A 19,313-nucleotide genomic window follows, 5' to 3' on the forward strand; every position below is an offset into this window, starting at 1 on the left:
TTATGGCTACGTTTCGATATTCATTACCAGTATTGAAAGTTTACGTCACGATTAGATGCATTTCAATTATAATTTACTTATTAACTGTACAGTGACATAAAAGGTATATGATACTAATACAGAAACGTTATATTATTTATGTTAAACTATTAAACGACTAAAAACAAGCACACATAATATGCACGATGTTTTTTTTTTATAGGTATAAATTTAAACCATTGTTAATTTTCTGTTACGTTTTAAAAATTGTGCCAAACTAAATAATAGTAACTGAAAATAAAATTGCAAACAAAACATAAATTTCCAATATTTCTGACGAAATATAAATATTCGATGATTCATAGATTACTTAACAATGCATTATTTACATGACACGTTAAACATAATTTACATTGTATACATAATACATATAGAAGTCGATTATTATTTATATTTTACGCGTAAACAACCAACTCTGGATTTTCAGTACTGGCAGTGAATATCAGAATGCAACCTACGTAAGCTATATACGTAGGTAGTTCGAGACCATTAATTGAAAATGTTTACTACACGAAATAAATCAAACAATTTATGTATTTTTTCTGAAAGACTGTTAAGATTTCCATTCATCTTCTAAAATAATATTAAATATTTGTTTTGTCCAAGTAGCAACTCTTATATTTATAATCACTTTTTTATTAATCTAGATAAACCATCCACACAAGTTTATTAATTTTTTTCTGAAGAGTTTTCCTTTCCACTCATCTTTTTAAAACAGCCCATAGCTCAATTTAAAAAAAAAATGCTCCATTATTGTAGTCATTTTCTTGAAATTAAACAATATTATGATCAACACAACTATGCTAATTATAATGCCTATTTACTTTCAAATTAAGAAAAAAAACATTGAGTGAGGCATGACTCGGACTTTTAAGTTGTCTTACTGGAATATTTTTAAATGTTATATGTAGTCTCAAACTTTTGATTAATACAGTTTTATTACACTGTATTATATTTTTTAGATTAATTTTCAAAAATTTTTTAATTTTTTTTTTTATTATATGTTCGTTCCTTTATCACTAGCTTTTATATACAATCAATATAATGTATGCTCGTTTACATTTGTACTGTTCTATTTCTTATTATATGTTTTAATTTCCATATTACTTAGTTTCTGTTATTAATCTTCTTTCATTTGTTATTTATTCTATTGTTATGAAGTACTTACTTTAATTCTCATATTATATTTTGATTGCTGAAGAAGATTTGCAATTAGTAAGTCGAAACGTATAATGCGTTTCATCATAATATTGTGAATAAATTTGCGTTTTTATCTTTTACCAACACCTTTTTGTGCTCATTATTGGCCATTGCTTTTTTCTTTTAAGTTTTGCTTGGATCGAGCATTTATGATTTCTTTTTATTTCTATAAATATTTTCTTGATCTCTTTATTACGAAAATCTCGAAAGTAATTCTGTGGAATTCTACACGCAAGAATCTATACGCGCACGACAGATTAATATATTTTTCATAATGTGGCAGAATATCGTTATCAGAAATCGTCTTTATATCGTTCGTTATATACCTCGATAAGCTCGAGATAAATCTCAAGATTGGATCTTGAAAAATACTCTGCTGCCGATTAGTATTAATAAAACACTGTGCGATGCCTCGATCTCCTTCTGTTATCTATATTTCGATAGAGTTAGAGAAAGTTTTTATCCATTCACACTGATTATACAGACTGTGGTTGCACACTGGATGTTTAGTAATTACCGTGGCATCTCTCGTGAGTAAATAGAACGGGTTAAACTGAACTTAAAAAATCCTTTATCGTTAGATGCACGCTGATTCGCAAAGTTTAATTAATTAATTTTTTATTAATTTATTGAGGAACTCGCAAAACACGATAAAAGACTTTTCTATTCATAACTCGCTCTACTTGCCCACGAGAGATGACACGATAATTAACAGGCACTTCTTGTATACCGCGTGAAAAATTCAGTAATTATTTAGTTAGATTTATAATATTGATGAAAAACACTCTGGTGTACTCGAGAGAAATCATTATTTGAATAAATTAGGTGTCGTAAATCAAGCTATTTGGAGAATCGAGTATGGATCGAAATCGTGACAATTGGAACGATATCGAGTTTAATTCGACGTTGAATCACAAAAGATAACAAATGAAATTCATCATGTTAACGATGTTAATCACTGATTATATTTGAACTACCGTATTAAACGCCGCGGGCTATCATTTTATCACGACTTTGAAGTAATTGCGTAAAATTATAACGAAAAATCGTTAGCTAAGAGCTTGTTAAGAATTCATTGAATATTTGTTTTTGCCCGGGTTAACGTACCAGCCGGCCGAGAAGATCCCAGAAACGGGCGATCTATAGGAGTGACGTATCGGTACGCGTTGTAAAGATCGATAATCCGGCGCACGAACTTTCATTACGCGTCTTTATCTAATTTCGCTCCACTCGACGGCCCAAGGAAGATAAAGCCCTCGGCCGAGAGACGCCGCGCCACGAGTAGGAAGGAGTGTGGGTCTCCTGATCGACGGAATTTATCATAAATGCCGTTGCCGTGGCAGAGACGGCAGTTTACCGTTTCGTCCGCGCGTCGCACTGAAATTCACACCTTCGACGGACACGCGACTCGACGAGTAGTCCCGCGCGATATTTATGCGAGGATGAGTATCGGTATCGCCCCGGCGATACTCGTCATTCTTGCGCTACTCATCGCGTACGCCGACAGTGCCGCGGGTCTGGGACACGTACGACTAGACGTCAACGGTGAGTTTACCAACACGGATTGTTGTCAATTACCCCGCATTGTTGCCCGCTACTCGAACTTTATTCCACTCGCGCATTCGAGAGCGATGCCGAAAAATCTGAATGATTTGTTCCTTCGACGTTCGCGTCGTCTGTCAATATAATGTCGTATTGGCCCCTACTTTCGCATATCGGGACGTGGCGAGGCGGAGAAAGAGAAATGACGGAAAAGAACATTGAAAGAAGAAGAAGAACCTGAATCTGTCGAGAACAGACTTTGAAAGTGTCTGCTCACAATTTATGTCGATAAAATGTCAGCGGAAATATAACAGAATGACTGCAGAAATTGAGCAGAATCTGCCGTTTCCATTTTTCGTAACCATTTAAATGATGCATTCCAGTTAAATGCTTACAAAATAATTCTGTTCGGTTTCTGCCGACAATTTGCTATCAGATTTATATATCGACAGGCTTTGCCGGCAAAGCATGAGTTTAATGACACCAGGTGATATCAGATCTGTTGCAATATCTCAGCAAATTTGCTGCCAATCTGTTGTCATACTGCACTTTACTCATTGGGCATAACGTATTGGCTGCTATTTTGCACATTGGAACGTGGATGAGGCAAAGAAAGAGAAATAACGAAAAGGATAAAAGAAGAAGAATTTACATGATGGTATAGTAATTGAAGAAGTGAAGAGAGGAAATGGGTTTCCATTGTGCCTTAGTTGCGCGTAGCAATAAAGAAATGATGATGTAAAAATTGAAACGCGATTTTAAAATTAGATATGTAACAGGTTGTCAGACGCACGCGGTTTGAAATTGGACGCAATTCTGCAATGTTGGAGAACCAACTCCAAAATCTTAACTTCTACTAGAGGAAGTTCCACGAAACATTAGAGATAAAATTCTACGCCAACGTTATCTCAAATATTATGACAGAACAATTTACTATAATCTTCCTCAAATACAATTTCATGTGTTATATGCGTTTCCAGAAAATGTCCTGTCCACGTGAAGCGCACTTTGCAACACAGAACTGAAAGTCACAGAAATGGCTCTTGGTTCCTTATTACATAACTACGTTCAATTAGCGGACACTTTTACGTTGTTTTTTTACTCTAATGACTGCGCCACCACTGATACGGAGAGTCCTCTTATAGATTTATTTGTCGGGGAATATTTTTAATCAATTTATAAATGTAAATGTCTATAATCTTATCGGAGTATCTTATTATAGTCTTGAAAGGCATTATCGTATATATTAGTATTTATTTTGACATTTCCTGTACTCGAGTCACGCGTTATATCGAAATTATTAGTTGGAGATAATTACGAAGATAATTACAAAAATGTATTATGTTATCGCGGGAAATGGGAAATAAAGTATGAGTGGCAAAAGTAATGGAAGCAATTTAACGAAGTTTCATTTCGAAGATAATGTGTTGGTACAATTAGCGGATATACAGAAGCGAAAGTAAAATATTTCGTAACGTTGGAAACATATAGAAACATTTGCGTATTATAAAACAAAAATATGAATCGTTTTATATCCTCGATATTCGTAACAAATGTTTACCTTGAAATGCGCGTATAAGTAATGTTGGACTTTTACGAGAAACCAATAAGGAAACCTTTTCTTCTTTTTTTTTTTACGAGAAACACAAAAATTTAAGGTATACACACACATCAGTCTCGCAAGTCAAATAAGGAAAGAATCTTAGAGAGAGATAAAACTTTATCTTCTCAATCTCTCGCGTGCATCGGTTTACTTAAATACGATCAGCCGGAATTCCCCTTGAATAGACGCCTTGCTTGTTGTCGATTAGACGAAAATCTACCTGCGTCCTCGATCCTCAAAGGATTCTCGGAGGATGGCTCAATTTCGAACGACATTCGCGACTGGATCCATCTCTTGTCGAGTCAGGAAGATGAGGGCAACTGCTCGGAGCGTTCGATCCAGGAGTTCCCGGAGGTGTTCACGTACGAGCAGCGTTGTCAGGGCGCGGTGGTGCTCCACTTGCTCTTCGGCTTCTATTGCTTCATCCTGACGGCGTTCGTCTGCAACGACTACCTGTTACCGGCGCTCGACATCATTTGCACGCGTCTGAACATCAGCACCGACGTCGCCGGGGCGACTTTCCTCGCCACCGCCAGCTGCTTCCCCGAGCTGTTTGTCAACGTCGTCGGCACATTTTTAACCGAGTCCGATCTCGGTGTCGGTACCGTGATGGGCGGTGCGGTCTTTAACACGTTTGCGACACCGGCGTGCGGCGCGTTATCGGCGATGCACGTAAGTAACGCTCAAGCATATAAAGTACTTGATCACATAAGACATAAGGATTAGCATGGAGTGGCGATGATGAAAGTGGAAATCTCGGCTTTGATATAACGCATGCACGGCGTGGACAACTGTGTTCTGCTTACAATTAGTCATACTTGTTTGTGTTTGAGGCGAAACGGTGTAATATATTCGGGCGTCGCGGAAAAGGAAGCGAGAAGAAGAACGAACTTGAAAGGAGATCCGTTTCTCTTTTACCTGCCTGCACTTAACTTTTCTGCAGAGAAGTTAAAAAGAAAGGATCTGTTCTTTTATTTATCGAACTTGTGAGAATGTCGTTGCAACGCTGCGGTAATAAGCTCTGGGCTCTGCAGTATCGTACAGTTGTATCGTATTAAATCGGAAATATTGCCAGTAATGCGGGAAAGTGCGGGAAAGGTTTCATATAGTATATAAATCAAGCTCATAAATCAATACGAAATTGTTATCGCATTTAAGAGAAGATTTATATTCGAGGAGAAGCTTTCACGAGCTAATTCTCGGTGTAAACGCTATCTGTGAAATTCGCACCTACTCCTCAATATTATTTATGTTATTTATCGATATGTGACGCGTGTTATCGATATGGGCTACTCTTATCTCGCTGCTTATTCAGAATAACGATTATTTAACGATTGTTATTATCCTTATTATTATCCGACGTAATGTCTGCTGTATCATCTCTACCGATACGCATAACATGTGACATCACCTGAAATTTTATTACTGCATGGACTTTTACTTATCACTGATCATAGATCGCTTTACCTTATCCGTCGATTTTTTAATTAAAACATTTTTTTACTTTTTGTTTAAGAAACGAATATTAATTCAAGAAAAATGTAACTCTTATGCAAGTAAAATACTATATATTATGCGAAGTGATTTATAATGTGTTAATTAAAAACTGAATTTGCTTTTTTAACTATTTTTTATATAATTAGAAGTATCTAATCATGATTGTCTATTAAGATTTGATAATTCTGAAATCTAAGATTGATTAGAATTAGATTAGGTTTTTCCTCCCTCTTTTATATGAAGTGCCATTACTTAACATGAAACAGCTGTTACGAGGAAAGGAAGAAGGGGATATTATGACGCGGGGACGGTATTAAACAGATTACACAATGCCAGAAAATGATACACGAATATCTGCAACTTTAAATAACGTCTCGCGTACATTATCGTCTTCTATCGCTGGTGATTACTTTAATGACGGCTCATTGTTTGCGAGAAGCTCTACTTCGAAGTAATTGTATAACTGTCGCCGAATTCCCCGAAATCACGAACAAAAAATGTTCTCACGAGTTCTCCAAGCGATTACACGTTTCTTTTGTTAAATGCGCGGTGGTGTTTTCTCAGAATGTGTTTCTTCATTTCATTAATCTACACGTAGAAATTGTAAACACGGTAATTCGCAAAAGAAGTTCCATTTTGATTACATCATCACCGTATCATCAATTATAAACAAACAATCGCTTTAAGTAACATAAGAGAGGTAAAGGGTTCACATTTATAAAAATTTAAACGTTTATTTCAAGAGAGAAGAATGCGGCTGATAAAATGTAACAACGAAAATTTGTTTGGTCATATCAACTCATGGTGATTTCCTTCAAACGTGTTCTCTCTTTAATCACCGAGATTAAAGGGGGATTATCTCTCCGATCCTAAAGGATTAGCTTTGTCTCACTTGTTTATCTAACCGATTTCCATCCGTTGACACGTACTAAAATAACAATTCTCTATGGGGAAATATAATTGCATCACAAAGTTCTCGCAGACGCGATACAGCAATAGATTCTTCATCCGTATTATTGTTATTACGTTACTTCTCACTTGATACGCCATGATAATATATCACTTCATTCAACGCCGCCGCCGTTTATTGTACCATTAAGATTATTTTTACAATCTCATTTGTCCCGCAAGAAGTGCATATCTCGAAGACGAGGGAAATCTTATCCACGAATATGAATTGTCTAAGCTTTACTTTAATGACTGTCAGCTATGTCGTTTTTGAAAGATTGCAATATCTACGTTTAATTTGATCTATGTATATAACTTTGACAGATTGAGCAAGTCAATACGAGCAAGTTTTTTTTTTATTTTTACAAACAGTTTGGGATATGAAAATATTCTAGAATTTTATAAATCATATTTTTCTCTCTCTTTTTCTCTCGTCATTAAATGTAGTGGAGTACAGCGTAGTGGACTAGAAAATTGATTAAACTCAATAAAGCAAATGTCGAAAATAAATGTTTATTCAAGTGTTAGATCACAGCAGATCGGATAATAAAAATGCAGTATGCGTAAAACTATGTAAGGTCGCGCGTTTAATAAATGAGTCTGTTTCGTGCTCGCATGAACGATTTCGCTTTATTAGCAGAATTTTTTCCCGATGTCGTATTCGATAAATATAAATTAATTTTCGATCGTCCACTTTACCTTTGAGACCACCTGTGATAAATTTGCCACAACGCAAATATATGAGTGCACGCGTGTGTGCGTGTATGCAAAGTGTTGTTATCCGTTTTATGATACGATATTTACACGCAAAAACAAAAACAGTTGTTTGCTTAATTAAAACGATTTTTTCATATTCTTCAACAGGCAATACCGTTAGAATGGCGAATATTAACTCGAGATTGTGTGATTTACGTGATCTCGGTCGCCGTTTTGGTGATCATAATGTGGGACGGCATAATCAAATTGTACGAAGCAATCATCCTCATGGTACTGTTCGTCGGTTATTTGATAATACTATTTTCCAGCAAGTGTATTGTGCGTTGGCATAATAAGCTCGCGCATCTGTACTTTTGCAAAACCCGCAGTACCGATCTTAACGAGGAAGAAAGTAAGTACTATTACACTGAATATTGGAGATATCTCTTTTGCGCAATTTCCATATACGCTTTCCTGTATATTGATCAGCCTCTTAATTCTGAACACCTCAGCACCTCGCACAGATTGTCTGTGTACACGGTATATACAATATTCTCTTTGTCGAAATTCTATGTCGGCTTTTCACGTCAAATAGTATTTCAATTTACATAACATATACAGCATAGATATGTAGAAAAATATTTAATTCTATTTTAAAAAATAATATGAGTTGAAAAAATAATTTTTTTTTTTTCGAAAACTGTTTTTATTATTATTTGTTTTCCTTTAAACCATACAACTTTTTGAATGGAGAAAGTAAAAGGAAACATGTAATGACCCAGTGTCCATGTAAAATGATATATTAGACATTTTACGTTATATTATTTATATGTTATTAACAAAAAATACGTTTTTGTTATATAATACATTTTTTAAATAAAATATTTTTATTAATATAATCTTACACAGCGAGCTAATCAGAGTTTGAGTCGATTATTTCAACTTCATAAAAATAGCTAACGATTGATAATAATCACTGATATACGATTGCACGTTACGGGCATTGATTTTTGGAGAAGATATCAATTCATCTCGAAGTGAAATAATCTAGCTAAAAATTCGCACAATCCCGCAATATTTTTTACCCACTTTCTTTATATTAATATTTGTCGACAGGTGATGGGATAATTCAGTATAATCGCGCACATGTTCGTCTAAGATTCTAAGGGAGATTATACATGATGGACCGTCTATATAAATTTTGTTATCCGACAGCTCCAAAAAGCAATGGAGAATCAATGCCTGATGGACTCTACAGGCCTTATTTCCACGGCGAGCTCGTAGTGGAATATCACAGAAGAAGCATCGCAAACCGGAAACCTTCTGCCAATGACATAGAGACGCAAAATCACGTAAAAGAGGTAGAAGAGTATGTGGAACCAGGTATTGTTATAACATACGCGCGTAATCTCTCCGGCTACACGCAACCCGAATGATTAGACTTAATCGAATATTATGTTACATTACGATAAGCGAACTGCTCGCTACGTCTCGTTTTTTAGATACCCCATTTGTATGGCCCACCGGCGGTAAACTGGCCAAAATCTGGTTCTGCTTCGTTTGGCCATTAAAACTAATATTGTTCGTTACCATACCGGACAGCAGGTATAAACGATGGAAAAACTGGTATCTGCTAACGTTCGTCATGTGCATCATATGGATCGCGGTGGCCTCCTACCTGACGTCCTGGATGACGACTGTCCTTGGCGACACCATCGGGATCCCGGATTCCGTGATGGGTATCACGTTCCAAGCTGCTGGTGGCAATATGCCGGAACTCGTCTCGATCGTAATACTTTCCAGACAAAGTAAGCTGTCCGAGTAACGCGCAAATGAAAGAATTGATAAAAAGAAATCTCTAAAAAAAAAAAAAACGCGATCTCCAAGATAATGCTAGGACTCAGATTGATTCTGTTTCGCCGCAGATAACGGAGACATGGCTATGAGCAATACGTTAGGCGCGAACACGCTCGATATCCTGCTATGCCTTGGTCTACCGTGGCTGGTCAAGATCCTTATGGACCAGAAGGACATCGTGATCGTCTCGGATGCTCTGCGTTTCAGCGTGCTCTCGATCGTCGTGTGCGTAATCGCCTTTTACGCGCTCGTCGCGTATTGCAAGTATTTCTTGAACAAGAAAGTGGGTGTCATTTGTCTGATATTTTACGCGATATTCTTGGTTTTTGCATTATTATTCGAACTGAACGTCTTCTACCCGGTGAACTTACCTATGTGCCCCCCCTAAAGTCGCCGTTTTACACGGCGGGATACCACTCTTTATTTAATAGCCGAATTTTCAACACGAGGAAGAGCGAAAGTTGCTTTTGTCAACTTTCAAGGATGCACTCAGGAGATCCACGCAATAACAGAAGTTCCTACGAACATCAGGTCGAGAAATGTCCATCGTTGTTATTCGCAATCGTTGTCTGCAATTTTTGCGGAATTGTGAAGTGCTTATCATCCAAATATTTTTTCAGTTTTTATTTTTACGTCTTATTTATATTTTATTTCTATTCAAAAGAAAAAAGAAATATTTTGTTATCAAGTTACCGATCTAGATAATGTTTTGTATTAAAGGAAATGTAGTTTAAAATAAAACTATTTTGTTAGGGATTAAAAAAAGAAAATATTTAAAAAAATTTTTGCACCGTTTTTTGTCTTGCACTTTTTTTATAATTAGCCCCGTATACGGAATTCTGCATTTAACTTTGTAAATTAATTGACCATCATTGTTAATGTAATATTTATGATGTACTCATGGAATATTTGTCGGTTTCTAGCAAGGAAAAATCTAATGTTCTAATAGTTTGGTTGAGAGAGGAAGTTTTTACAGCGTTTATTATAAAAATTATTATATGTATATATAATTCATACACTAGATGTTATATATAATGCTGTAAATCATGAAAAGACGCAAAAGTATACTTGAAGTGCCTATTTTTGAGATGGGCCAACCAATCGCAATCTAGCGAGCGTCCATCAGTATCTTCAATTATTACTGTTTAAAAGTGAATTTGATTAATTTGTATATGTACGTAGTATTATTATAAAAAAAATTATGACTCTCGCGCGCCGAATTACGTGAATCTGAAGGAGGTTTATTGTTGGGAAAAATTACAAACGAGATGTAGATCTCGATAATCATAAAGATTGCCCATCCCAAACTTAATGCTACAGTACAAATCGGCCTGTATCGGCCGTTTTTATATTTACAAGCGGACGGCATGACATTTCCTCTTTGATGTCGATCTTCTCCGCATTTTACGAGCACGAAATTATACGATTTTAAATCATCTTTTTCCTTCCCATGCCCTTCTCCCCCTTTTTTCCTCAATTAAAATGCTTTCGAATCATCGGTAGTGACATGCTCAGTGACGATTGTGGGTTACACGCCAATCGTCACAACAATGGTCCCTAAGATCCCGAAGACGCGCGCTCAGCGAGATGCCCATCGCAGCATTGGTCCCCTTGGTCATCCAGGATGTCGCTAGTGACCGTGATGGATATGCCCAATGACCATTAGGATATCCTCTTAGCAATGGGCATCAGCAATGGGATCAGCTCCTTATAGGTAGGCGGTAGGCATTTAGCGTTTCGGCCACTTCATGCTCTTAAAACGCGGAGACGATCGGGCGGCAAAATATCATGACGACTTTATTAGTTTTCATTCGGTATATTAGAAAGACTCTGCGCGTCAGAAATATTTTAATTAATTAATTTTACTTTGTCGATTCGGATATTGCTTGTCTATGGCGTCGCCGGCGTACTTTCCCTTCCTCTATCGTACTAATAAAGATACGACAGACTTGCCTATGCGGCGCGGTCAGCGAAGATCTACACGTGCCTATTTACGGCAAGTAAATAGGCGAGATAAGTAAGTAGGCGTTAGAGGAGAGGCGCAATAGGCCGCGGTGACATTTGCGCGCGTTTTCTTCTATTATAGAATAAATCGCATTGCGGTAAAAGTTAAGAGTGCGTAAAAATCGATATTCTCGAAAGAATCATAAGAAACACACGGTTCGTTTATATGTATTACGTCCTTCGTCCTTTGTATTTCGATCAACATGGCTGACCGTTAGCACCCTCATCTCTCATGGATAAATACTAAATCAGTAATTTAATTCGTAAAAATTGAATCGATAAGATATATTGATCTAATCGGTAGAAGTCCTTGTCGAGGATTGGCATATGATAAGAAAGAGGTTTCATTTATATTATTAGGAAGCGAACAATTGAAAACTGGTCTTTGGCAGTATCGCCCTCGATCTTGAAATTGTCCTATCTGGATTATCGCGAAGCCTTATCTTTATCGCGATCGTGTCCGTTCGAGATGTTAATATTAATCCAGACATCCCATCGCAATGTTAATCTTTATTAAGGTGCACATTAAATAAATGTAACATAAAGCGGGGATAAAAATACAAATATAAAAACTGCACAAAAGTTAAAGCGCAGGTTTTCTTTGTATTAAAATATCATAAATAATTGAGAATGTATATAAATCTGTCAAATAATCATGTTAGGAAATCCTTCTGCTCTTTTTTTATATATAATTGAACTCATTCGATCTGCAATATAATGTAACATTGTAAGCCACGATAACGAAACAATGCAAAGCAATAATTGCAATTAATTAAAAACAATTTCTGTAAATACATCCTTCCCGATTTGTAATATTAGGACGGATTTTTGCGGCTGTAAAGTGCGATATTACAGAGATTTGCCCCATAAAAAGCTGATGGCGTATTAAAATCATATTTATATACGATTGAGTGAACGTCCGATTTCATTTGTTTGCCGTCGCGCTATTTTACTTTAAAGCTGGCGCGAGACTATCCGCGTATTCGCACATTCGTGAATAGCGTTGAGAGAAATTTTGTCAAATTCAAATTCGTTATTCGTTATTCGCGCTAATTCGTCAGTGGAACAGTTTTTCGACGAAATCAAAGAACGCGTCATCGCGAATCGGTACGTAGTAACGATAAAGTACCACTGTTCGCGTGTAGAAAGTCCGCGAATAACGAATTTTCAATAAATTACTACACGAATCACGAATCGCGAATATTACATAGTTTAGCGTCCAGTTTTACGGTGATGCCGATAAGCGGTCGTCGATCTCTCGCTGATTTTCTCCGCACGTTTTCAGGCACGCTTCAGGTATTAATGCCGTATTCTCGTTAAGCCATCCTACGGTGTATAATTTCCTGCATAATTAGCTCGCACGTCGCTGTGCCTGTTCCGACGCATTAGACATAGACACCTCCATGCATTGAGCGGGACACGCATGATTTCTGTATGTTTGGTACGGTACATTATTTCGTGCCTCGTTTCCTTGAATGTATCAATTAAAACGTTGGCAACAGAGTTATATGACTGACTGGTAGCAAAGTAAACAATTGTGTTTCAAGTCAGACGCATCGCGACCAGTTTCCTTCACTGCTGAATTTAGATACAAACGCTATCGTTTATTGAATTTATTCGTATTTTTAATAAGCAAACTGACAACAGATTGGCAGCAGATTTGCTCAGATATTACAATAGATCCGATATTATCCTATGCATTAAACTATAAGTGTTTCGCCACGGCAGAGCTTGCTGATACAATCTGACAATTGTAGACAGAATTCGTGATTTCGTAAATTTTTTAATGGAATACATCATTTAAATTACGAACCGACAGATTCTGCTCGGTTTCTGCAGTCAATCTGTCATTAAATTTTTAGTAGACACTTTCAAAATCTGGTGTCAAACTGATTTGGCTATCTCAATTTGTGACGCTTCTTCATTACGCGTTATGAGCGTCACAATGCAACCGATTCACCAGCTTCGGTGTGATGACTGCATAAGCGCTTCGAGCAATGTACGCACAATGCATCGATCAAAAGAGGAAGAAGGCACGAAAATGATGCACCGCGTGAGGACGGCTTTATCTCTGATAGCTCTCGACGTTCCTTTCGATCGCAGGCGACGTACAACGACGGTTTTATCGTCGGCAACAGGAGCGATTCTTACATGCGTCATGATGTACAGGCGGTTTGCGGTGCGACTGATAAATATTCGGAAATGTAAAAAAAAAAATAACGGACGATACCATGACCCGGGCATTGATGACGCTCGATGTTTTCCCCGCCGATGAGATCGTAATTTTTGCACTTTGCGTATCGTGTTTGTAAGCATATATTGCTACGCGAATATTATATAATTCGCTCGATACTTGGTGCGCGATATTTTATGTTTTTTGATTTATCGTGACACCCCTTTTTATCACCTCCAAGTATTTACACTGGGACCTACGTCGCTGTACCATATGTCACGTGTTGGACGAAAGTTTAGCTTGAAGAAACCGCATCGGACGCGATAAAAGTGTACTGGCAGCTTTCATTATATCCCCCCCTTTATTTTCCTTTTCCGCGAGCATTTATCATCAGCATGCGACATTGCACATTCCTAAGAAACTTGGCATTTATCATCGAGTTGACGAGATTAAGCGGAATGTCAATAATATCGTTACAGTATACTAGGAAAACTCCCACGCGTAAAAATGTATCTGATTTGTTCTTCATTTGAAAGGGGAAGTTATAAATAAACGATTACAGATAATTAACCCTATGTTACTCGCGCGTAAAATACAGCCATAGAAATCTACTAAACTTACAGAGTAAAAACTTTTTTTATTGATCTTGATTTATGACTTTTATTAATTGATGACTTTTTGATTGATGATGAATGTCGCAACAATAAATGGTTTCGCAATTAAGGACGAATTTTTGCACTTGTCTTTAGAAGACATGTAGAATATTATCGATCTTTTTTTTAACTGTAAATTATCAAAGAGAACAATGAAAATTGAGATATAATGTTGGGTAATAAAATACACCCCGCGTGAGTAATTACGTTAAAAAAAATCCCGTGAGTAATGTAGGGTTAATTTTAATTCGAGAGAGATTTGATCTTGGCATACACACAATCGCAAAGAAAAGATTTTGTCGAAGCCTTTGGTTGAAACTAATTTAATAAATTAACTGTAGATTCTATACAGATCCCAGAGTGTGTACGATTCTTTTGGGTTTGTATACATTTCGATATACGGATTCATACCATTTTTACGGGAGCGAGAAATTTTCTCACGATCGTACACTTGAGCAATGTTCCGAGTGATCGGCGAAACGGCGCTTGTGTGGTTGGCACGAATCGCATCCGCTGGTGACTCTCCGTCATTTTGGCATAAAGGAACGGCAAGATGAGTCGAAAGGATATTGCTCAGGGGCAACGATATACCGCGCGCACAAAGGTATAATCGTAGATTATTACAAACCTTGCCTCTCTTTTCAAGATAAATCTTTTCTCAGAAATATGTCTCACTTTACGGCGAAGCGAAGCGAAAAACTATCATGCGCGATAAACAAACAGACGTTATCTTGACAGAAATGGTCGTCTACTGAAGTAAAGAGATCTTTTGTACATAGTGTCCGGCTCTTCAAAGATTCCTCGGTAAAACCTGTCATGTTGCAGAATTTATATATGTCGGATTCGACCGAGTTTGCGATATTTAGCGAAAATATTTTGAGTGTAGCCACTAAGAAATTGATTACCTCTAAAGAATCAGTCCAGGGACTGAATCAGACTTTGAATTGAAAATGTCGTTCCGATTCACTTTCACGAATCGCTCGTCTCAATTTGTTCTACTGAATCGAACTCGATTATCGGAATCGTCAGCTATCGATTATTCCGTAATTACTCTTTGTATAATTTATTCTTCAACTGCATTCGCGTCCTTTAGTATACAGTACCTACATTCTGAAAACAAGCGCGAAGTATTCTTTGTAAGAGCGAAAAAGTCCGTGGCTATATGTATTTTATGGAAAACTTGCGCATACTGCGTATCGCGCGTGTATCTCTTATTTTTAATATAACGCAATCTCGATCCTCAAACAAACTGGAAAAAGGAGAGATGGAGAAAGAGAAGCGGAGGTAAATTGATCGATAAAACGCGAAGAATCAAGCGCAATGGCGTGTAGCTGAAAAAAATACGTATTAGACGTCGAAGTTGATGGAGCGAAATGTTAATCGCGTTAAGGACGAAGAATATTTGGTAGAGCACTTAAAACGCAGCGCTGCTCATATCATCCTTGATAAAATCCTTACGACCTACGACGAAACTTTTTAGATAATCGACGTGCGTGCTATATCGTCCGAATTTAATTGTAATGAATGGCAGAAAGAATGTAGTTCGATGGACTCGCGACACTGCCGAATTCCTGATTACTTACTACGAGTGTAGCAAATGGGATCATTAACGCTAAGAATAATGAACACTTGGAATCGCGAATGGGAATCTCCCCGATGGGATAGAGTCTCTCCTGACAGAGGGAGATTAGAGAGAAATTTACGGCTCGGTGTGATCGGGGACAAGTGTGACCGTTCCCGCGGAGATGCTTTCGCGAAAGCGCGCGACACCGTCAACGGAGACAGGTGAGGTTCTTACGATGAAACGCGTCGCGTTTATCATCTACGTATCTACGAGTGTCCACGAGCGTGACGTACGAGAGATACAAATCGGTGCGTGAAGTACGCGGGGGTAACCCCCCCCGAGAGTGAATGCTCTCGCCGTCGCCGAGGGGCGGCGAGCCTCCGAAGATGGATTTCTTTCGTAATTGTAAATATTGTCGTGTCGACTCGTGGTCGTGTGTGCATTCGACCCGCACCGGGTCGCGACCAAAATGAAAAGCGGGGACGCGAAAACGAGAGTCGCATCCGTGTCGGTCCTTGGCCACCCAAGTTGCGATCGGTATCGGGCAACCAATATGGAGCAATGAGACGGTTCGTCCGTTCGTCATCCGCGTGCGGTTTCACTGTATCTCGCAGAACGGCATCTTTTGGTTCACCTCCTTGGTCTGCTCCTGATCCTGACTGTTGCCGCCCTCGCTCTTCGGACTGCCCGCCTCTTCCACGGAACCCCCACCGCTGCCGTGGGGGCACATCGATTGTCATCTAAGCGCCAGAGTGGATATCATCGGCGGTCGGGACGGTTTGTTGTCAAGAATCCTCTCGATCTCGCTCATTATGTTCGCGTTCAATTTCGGGATAAGCTGGAAATCGAGAATTCTTTTTATTATTTGCCACTACATTCGATTTCTGATATTTTCTAATCGCACGGAATTACTTCATCAATCACACATTTTATACTAGATTACGAATTAAAAACTGATAATTTTGTATGATTTACAGAGGGTGATAAAACACAATCATGAATCGATCAACACTTTTGACTTTTAACTATTTTATTTTTCGCTTTATCAAGATATCAATTTTATAGCTTTATTTTAAAATTAAACTCTTTGCGGTCGAAGTCCGGGATATTTCCGGCAAAGCACTTTTACTTTTCTAATCGTAAGCCAGGATATTCCCGGCAAAGCACTTTCTAGTCGTAAGTTGAAATATATTCCCGACACAAACGGCGTTTATTTAGGTAGCTCAGCACGATGCAGTTTATCTTATCGTACTTTACACCCACGTTTATGCGTTATATAAAATGAACATGATATGTCTGTCAGATTTTAGATCCTTTATCCGTAGCATAAAGGAGTTAGTTCTCTGGCGAATGCACAACGGGAAATAGAAAGATTCTTGAGAAAGTTTTAGTTTTGACATTAATGTTCTGTTATTATTATTCATATTATCTCTTTATTATTATTATTACATATTTTTGTAATAATAATTTGTAATAATAATTTTGTAAAAAAACAAGACGGCAAGAGCGCAGTGAAATTGAGGATATATCTAATTGTGAGTAGTAATAATGATAAAAATATGATAAAAAATATCGGTAAAATTAATATTTTATAGTTTTTTTTTACCAATTATTGAGCCTGTGTCTCCCGTGGTGCAAATGAAAATAATTCCGATCAACGGGATACATGCTAAGAAGTATTACGACCGCAAAGAGTTAAAAGTATTCGATCACTCTAATCGAAGGAGGACATTTTAAAACCTTCATTCGTTTGCGCTACGCCATTCAAAACAAGCAAGGGCAATGAAATCAGTTAAAATTTATCGATAAGCGAAAATATTTATGTACGACTTTCGACATTACGTTATCTGTAGGAAAACTACAAGTACGTCATTTAATCTTACGCGATATATCGTCTCAAATATAGCATAGGGCAAACAACCTTCCGCGAGAGACAAACAGCCTGATCGTTACCTGTAAGCTTTGGAGACTCTCATACAATTGATCTATATTGGATGCACCGAGCAGAAGGCACTGAACACTTTCATTCTTCAAAGACCACGCGATGGCCAATTGCCCGAAAGAGCACCCCAGTCTTTCGGCAAGAGCGTATACGTCCCGCAATTTGTCAGAATATTTCCGAGTCTCCTCGTCTGCAGATTTGTCTTTCCATGCGTACTCCTGCGTCACAAAAATAATAATCATTAGCGCGCTTAAAAGAATAAGTGCACAGTTCACGAATCGTGTCTCCGCCTCATTATGACAATTTTTGTAAAATTATCATTCAAAGACAATGAGAGTAATGGCCTTGCACTTTGCTTATTGTTATTAGAAATAACAATAAGTTAATGTACCGTAATCGATAGATTTAAATCTCACATACTCAGTCCTATTACTCGTGTCCGAGCGTGGTGACTTCTCTTTATATACATGTGTTGCGCACGTGGATTATACACATTGTATATGGAACCTACAGTTTAACGCCGATTTTGAACGGCAATTTTTTAGAGAAGTTTTCGTGGCAAGACATACTACTCTCGGTGGTTTGCCATTGCCTTCCGAGAGGAGAACGAGCGAATAAAATTTTCTAGCTCTACCGGGAATCGAACCCGGGACCTTTGGCTCAATATAGACCAGTGCGCTGTCTACTAGGCCACGCTCGTCTCCGTTAAATCTCACAATCAGAATAAATATATGGAAAGAATAAATATAGGAAAAGAAATATATGGTTTTGTTGAGATATCTAAAAGTTTAGCTAGATATATACAGTTCTAAAACTAATTTTGTTGGACCATCTTTCTCAAAATAATTGTGTCAGACGCTCAAGCTAGTTGCTTGAGAGAAAAAGCTTTTTGCAACATTATCATCATGCATGAACGTTTTACATAATTATTTTGATGGTCCACCAAATTTATTTTCACATCTGTATTTAGTTAAATTTTTCGATACTTGGACAAAATCGTTCTTTCCGTGTATAGACAAAATATGTTTATCTTTAATGATGTTTGCGACTATTTTTTTATACGTAAACGTGTTGTTTCTATAAATATATTAATCGCATACCTCTTTATATAAAGATTGAGTTTCATCCTCCGTCCAACTGAATGAGGAGTATTTGTTCTGAAATCATAAAGATTATTCTTTGTTTCGATTTATAGATACTTTTCGTTTCGGTTTCTTTTTTTTAATGGCTTGCTATATTTTTGTGACAATCTTATTTAGTTTTTTAATTTATTAAAATAATATAATTTTATTTCTCTCGGAATAATAGTATAAGATAATAACATAACAGTGATTTATGTAAACGCTTCTTCGATAAAAAATAAGATAAATTTCGTTCATCAAATAAATATTAAAAATAATTATACATATTTTAAATACTTACTTTATAAGACGATCTCGAGAGGAACGATACTCCGCAATCTTCCGGCTTCGAAGAGACCATCCCTATGGTGACAGTAGACCATGCCATTAAACCAACCCCTGTAAAAAAATTATTAATCGAATTTGTCGATTAAAATATTGTATTAAAAATTTCTACGATATATATTTCACGAT

General features: G+C 37.2%; 2 protein-coding genes across 3 annotated transcripts in view; one reads left to right on the plus strand and one right to left on the minus strand.

Annotated features, from left to right (window-relative positions):
• On the plus strand, positions 1–10,740 carry LOC139825211 (sodium/potassium/calcium exchanger 3). Its single transcript, XM_071797754.1, is given in 6 exon segments — positions 1–2,784; positions 4,593–5,056; positions 7,694–7,937; positions 8,741–8,934; positions 8,937–9,333; positions 9,451–10,740. Coding segments are annotated over 6 exon segments (1,839 nt in total). The 5' UTR covers positions 1–2,564; the 3' UTR covers positions 9,771–10,740.
• Hk (potassium voltage-gated channel subfamily A regulatory beta subunit hyperkinetic) overlaps positions 10,347–19,313 on the minus strand; it is a 19,703-nt gene continuing 10,736 nt past the window's right edge. The window contains exons 6-9 of one of the 2 annotated variants that reach the window (XR_011735499.1): positions 19,141–19,238; positions 18,819–18,895; positions 17,730–17,936; positions 10,347–16,614 (exon numbers count right to left, since the gene is read on the minus strand). Coding sequence is in view for 1 of the 2 variants with exons in the window: in XM_071797761.1 (XP_071653862.1) it covers positions 16,513–16,614; positions 17,730–17,936; positions 18,819–18,875; positions 19,141–19,238 (464 nt within the window). In the remaining variant the exon portion in view is untranslated. The remainder of the gene's footprint in view (positions 16,615–17,729; positions 17,937–18,818; positions 18,896–19,140; positions 19,239–19,313) is intronic. The other variant, XM_071797761.1, reaches the window with a different exon arrangement.

This window comes from Temnothorax longispinosus, chromosome 2 (genome assembly GCF_030848805.1).
Source record: "Temnothorax longispinosus isolate EJ_2023e chromosome 2, Tlon_JGU_v1, whole genome shotgun sequence".
NCBI classification, from domain to species: Eukaryota; Metazoa; Arthropoda; class Insecta; order Hymenoptera; family Formicidae; genus Temnothorax; species Temnothorax longispinosus.